The 5,449-nt window shown below is 43.6% G+C and overlaps 1 protein-coding gene across 1 annotated transcript; it reads right to left on the bottom strand.

Moving 5' to 3' along the window:
• Window positions 1–3,752: 3,752 nt before the first annotated feature.
• Window positions 3,753–4,459, bottom strand: LOC104511652 (fat storage-inducing transmembrane protein 2-like; the record flags this gene model as incomplete). Its single annotated transcript, XM_010154355.1, is given in 2 exon segments — window positions 3,753–4,415; window positions 4,417–4,459. Coding segments are annotated over 2 exon segments (706 nt in total), but the record flags the coding sequence as incomplete, so codon positions are not given.
• Between the last annotated feature and the right edge of the window lie 990 nt (window positions 4,460–5,449).

Here is a 5,449-nt window from a genome sequence, read left to right as displayed (position 1 = left end):
AGTTAAAGAGCTGGGAAGGCTGGCAGCAGAGGAGCTGCAGGGATCGGATCTGCTTTAAGTTACAGTGCTAAACCCAGGAATTATTTCACTATGAAAAGTGACCATAGACCTGTCTTCACAACTGAAGCCTGATTTTCCAAAACAGAGTATGTCACAGCAGCCCCTATGGTTCTTCCACTGAAGTGTACCGTGAGGTACAACTGGGTGCTTCTCATTTGTCACAAAAACAGGGTTCCGCTCTTCACAACACACAAATAAACTGTCAAACCAAGACCATTAAGCACCAGTGAAGCATTCACAGAACAAATCTGCTCTGAACAGACTCTGAGGAAGACTCAAGCCCCAGTTTCAGCATGATGAAAGTCAGAACTGTTCAGAAGGCTCTTACGAAAGATCTGAACTTTCCTGTTTGCCTCGTCTTGCCTCCAGTGACGCAAACATCTGAAAGCGTCCCAGGTAAAGCAAAAAGTGAAATGAATCCTAATCCAGTTAATCTTCCCGCCGTGTTCTAGCTGAGACTCCTTCCTCGCTGGTCCCAGCAGAGAATGTTCAAGGCACCAAGAACTGCCTCAGCCACATCACTCAGGCCAAATGCTGCTCCTGGGAAAGGGCTGTGACAGAGAGCCCACAACACAGGCCAGACTTAAAGACAGGCCATGACAAATCAGAAAACACGCTGAAATGAGTAACAGAGCAGAAAACGTTGGGGACAAAAGCTCCCTAAATAATTCTACAGACGAAGAAAGACACCTCTGCAGGAACAAGAGGAATAGCATACTGAAATAACTTTAATGCAGGAAAAGAAGAGAAAAGATCAAGTGTTTGTGATTATAGTTGCTGTCCTTTGGAACCTACTACAAAATGTGAACAATTACCTTAAAAGTTACACTTTAAAAAATTAATCCCAAATTTAAAACAGATTAACAATACCCTGTTGAGTGCCGAAAGAAAGGATTTGTGCCTGTGGCAGAGGACATCAAATCCAGCTACTCAGCACTCTTCGACTGCAAATCCGTTGTAGAGAGGCTGTGTTTTTATTTTAACAACAGAAGTGCATTTGAGGGAGGGAAGTAAGTCAGGGAAAGGTGCTGGCAAATATGCAAACAGAAAACGTGCAACCATTGAGTTCCAGTTAAAGTAAAAGGAAGCAAAGACTCTAGAACAGAGTTAAAAAAAAACCACAAAGAAAAGGTCTGGAGCACAAGGGAACCTTCTGAGCCAACAGCTGGCACATGGTCTGTGCGTACTGAGCAAGACCCGTGCGCCACAATCACCAGACTCAAACAGGATTGCAGCCCATGAGAACGTTTCCAATGGATTAGGCTTTCACTTTACTACAAGAAGCAACCGCCCGTGTCTACACCATCAACTGCCTGGTGTAAGAGGCACATACTAGGCAACCTGCCTTTGTCAGGCATTGTTTCGTTCCTTTTTAAACCCTGCACTTTTGAGAATCTGTGCTACGTTAACCCATGCAGATACTGCAGAGTCAGCAGTGTCAGTCTGATCACATATCTCGTCGTCACAAAACCACCGTGAGGTTGGATCGTTCAGGGAAATGAGGAGCAGCAGCAGTGTCTTTACAGACATCAGAAACAGACTCTCAGAGATACAAACACTGATCAAGTTTAAGGGTTTTTCTTTCATTGTTTGAATAAGAGTTTTGAGAACAGCCATATCCCACATTATTTCCATAATAAAAAGTTTGTAGGACACTGATTAGAAGTGGACAGAAATACCCATATAGTGATTGAACAAAACATTTCTGAAATTGAAGACAATTTTAGCAAGTCAGTTAGTTTAAATAAACAGCATTTCCTGTTCCAAGGCCTCGTCTGTATAGCAAAGTTACAGAAAGATGACCTAAAATAGAAACTTAAATCTAATGAAATTAATCAGAAAACCCTCTGGGTATATAATCCTTTTTCATGGTGAAAGTGGATTGTGGTCTAGCTTAACTCTATTGGGAGAAGGCTTACATTACATCAAAAGAATGTCTGCAAATGAATTTGCATCGTTTAAACAAATTTAGTTAAACCCAATATGAGTTAATCAGTGCAAATTTTCCAAAGTCATCTTAAAAGGCAATTCAATGCAAAAAAAAGAAAGGAGGAGCTTGATACAAAATATGGAACCTCCTGCAACAGCTTCTTTCTGTGAGGTGATCTGTACTTTCTTGTCTGTTGCACAAGAACTCCCACTTGCCACTGAATTCAGTGGAAATTCAAGTGAATTCAGCTCTCCTCAGAGGCAGACCACAAGCGTGGAATTAACACTGCTGTATTTATTGCAAATGCTACTGCTCTGTCGCTGGAGGAGTGCTGTTGAGAAGGCAAAAGGCATGCGCTGAGATTAGACTCTGGTGCATCATACCCTCTCTTCAGCAAAGCTTTCACCTTGGAATCCAACGCTGCAGACAGGCCCGGGCCGCGCTCAGCTCGGCGGATGCCGTCTACATCCCGCCTTGCCCACGGACCTTGTGGCTGTCTTGCTCATCGCTACAACTGCCAAACAGACTCCATGCAATTGCAACACATGAATAAGCCTTTAAGGAATAATAAAAAGCTTTTCAAGATAAAAACTATGCTAAACATTTGATACGATGAGTAAACCCATCCCACCTCATGCCTACACGTTACACAGTAGTAGTGTTTTATTCAGTAGTGGGTTTCCAGCCACATCAAAAGTGGCCACAGCCTTAAGTGCAATCAAAATTAAGCAGCTTATTGACACTGCTGGATAAGCAAGAATAAATATTGCTTCAAGCACACTGCTTTGCAGCTCTTATGATAAACACTGTGTTTCATTCATGTCCAAGCCGACTACTCGGGAAACGGCAGGTTAAGCTAACTTGTTCATAACACCAGCATCTCATTGTTCTTCTAGAACAAAAGTACCTCTAAGTATGCATTGCTTCCAAGTCATAAGATTAAAAAAAAACCAAACAAAAAACACCAAAAAACCCCCAAAACCAACAAAACAAGTCCCAATTCTCATATCAGACTTTTTAGAAAATTGGAGTTTGTTTCTAGTGTCAAGAATAAAATGACAAGACATGATTACAGATCCTTCACCTAAGGAAAGAGTTAAGGCTTGATTTGCAAGGGTTTCCCTTCCAAAGGCAGGCATGAATACGAAGTCACAGTCTGCTGAAGACATTACAGCTCAGATGTACTCTCTGTCGCAGAAGGTGCAAACGTCTAAGAAGCGTTTGTGACAAGTGAGTGTATTTAACACGTGCCAACACGAGATGTTCTAGTTTCACAAGAGCTGTATACTGCTTTGACGAGTACTGATATTTCTGCAACACTTAGCATCACTGTCAGCATAAGAGCTTTCCCGTAAGGCAATACAAATAGGAGTATTAAAAAACCGGCAGTATGAGGTTTGGATCATCCATGATGTGTTGACATAAATAAATCAAAAAAGAGGGAGAATTAATTTGAGATGCTCTTAAAGAGCAAAGGCTTCTGTCAGCCTTGGACCTGCTCCTCCATTTATTAGTAAGTGAAACGCATCCAACTTTGGATTTCTTTGCTGAGAGTGTCAGCCAGCAGCTCCTAAACAAGAGCAGATCACTTCCAATACCAATTTATTTTTCTTCTCCCAAGGAAGAAGCTCATTACCACCTGCCATCCATCAGCTAGTACGGATTTGGTTTCCTTCAGCCCATCACCTTGTTCCTTACAGTAAAGTTCTGTAACCTACAGTCAACTACTCCAGTACTGAAAACCAAGTGTTTAAAACTTATTTTATCTGCTATAACTATATTTCTTTGAACTCAAAGGTACATTTGGAAGAGGTAGTCCAGGAGAAAAGGCTTTTAAGTACCAAAACCTGTATGTCCCGTACCAAGCTGACAGACCTATCAGCACACCGAGCAGCTTTTGACTGAAGTCATGGAAATACACAGCAGTGCACAGAAACATGAACACCCAGATCATGGTGAGAAAACACAAGGAGACAAACAGGCCGTTGATCACAACACGCAGCTTAGAGTTCTGGTCTACGGACAAGCCTTCCAGCACAGCCATTTCCTCCACAATCATCAGAGCACAGTACGAGAGCAGAAAACAGTGCCCCGAGATATCAAAACCATTCCAGATGCCGTTGTCCTGGTGGCACTCCTGCTTGGTGGCATACAGCCGGTGAGGCTCGCTGAGTTTGTCTGCGGGAGAGCACATGCCGGTGAGATTCTCGACATACATGAAGAGGCCGGTGCAGATGTACCAGACGGCAGTGCCCACCAGCAGTGCGCTGAGACGCCGCAGCACCGTCAAAATACTCTTCATGGGACCATAGAGGAACTTGCTCTCGGCAAACTGGTAGGTGGTGACTGCGATGAAGGGCAGCAGAAGCCAGAACGTCCATGCCCAAGCCACCTTCACAAAGTATCTGCCAGAGAAAAGCCAAAAAGAGAAACATGCACGTGTGAAACTTCACAGGGCAGCTGACAGTGCTCAAAGAAGTAGGTTTTCAAGGTCAGTGTTCAGAACCATCTAAATCAGACACTTGTGACCTCCCCTCAAAGCAAAGCATAGCCAAAATCTCTCCCCACAGTTTCTCTCAGGTCCAAGACCTGAATACTTTCTCAGCTAGGCACTTCAACTGTCTGCCAGGCAGCGCTCCCTCAGGCCTAGAGCCCTCGCGCAGACTTGCAGTTCAGTTTTGCAATCGCTTTTACCCTACAAATGCGCTCAACTCTGCCCTACTCAAAATGCAGCTGCAAAGAACGTATTTTTAGATTGCCACCCTGACCACAGTAACCTTTGCTCTGTCTCCATCTCAATTACCTTTGCTTTCCAAGCCTGACCACAGTAACCTTTGCTCTGTCTCTCTTCAGCTCAATTACCTTTGCTTTCCAAGCCCTTCACAACCTCAATTTCTTAATACTAAATAAGATAGCCAGAATGGCTGACTTTTCACCAATCAGCCCATGAACCTTATCCTCTGTCATCACCTTACAAAATACATGAGGAAGCACAATGTGTTTGTTCCTTTGTTGTCCCTCCAGTTGATGAGAGCTTTCCTTAGGCATACACAAATCCTTCCACCTCCAAATTCACTCTCTGCCTTGAAAATTTTTGCTGTGATACCCATAACACCTTGAAAAAGAGCTGCTGATGTGTGGATATCCTGTTTAGCAGGAGACAGCAGTGCATAACTAGTGCACTTTTTAAATCTTAAACTGGGGCATGGTCAAGTGAATTTACTAACAAGTTAAGTAGACCATAGTCTACAACCTTCTCTCTTCCATCAGCACCTTCCAATGCAGTTTGCTTCCCATCAGCTGGTGGGACAGTGGAACTGTGCAGCCCCCTCCTTACCCACATCCTAGTTTGAAAAAGAGAGGCAGCAGAATCATAGAATGGTTTGGGTGGGAAGGGACCTTAAAGATCATCCAGTCCCACCCCCCCTGCCATGGGCAGGCACACCTTCCACTAGACCA

Source organism: Eurypyga helias, unplaced genomic scaffold, assembly GCF_000690775.1.
Source record: "Eurypyga helias isolate BGI_N326 unplaced genomic scaffold, ASM69077v1 scaffold7886, whole genome shotgun sequence".
In the NCBI taxonomy this organism is placed as follows: Eukaryota; Metazoa; Chordata; class Aves; order Eurypygiformes; family Eurypygidae; genus Eurypyga; species Eurypyga helias.
The sequence above is the reverse complement of the archived record's forward strand: the minus strand, read 5'-3'. Positions and strand labels throughout refer to the sequence as shown.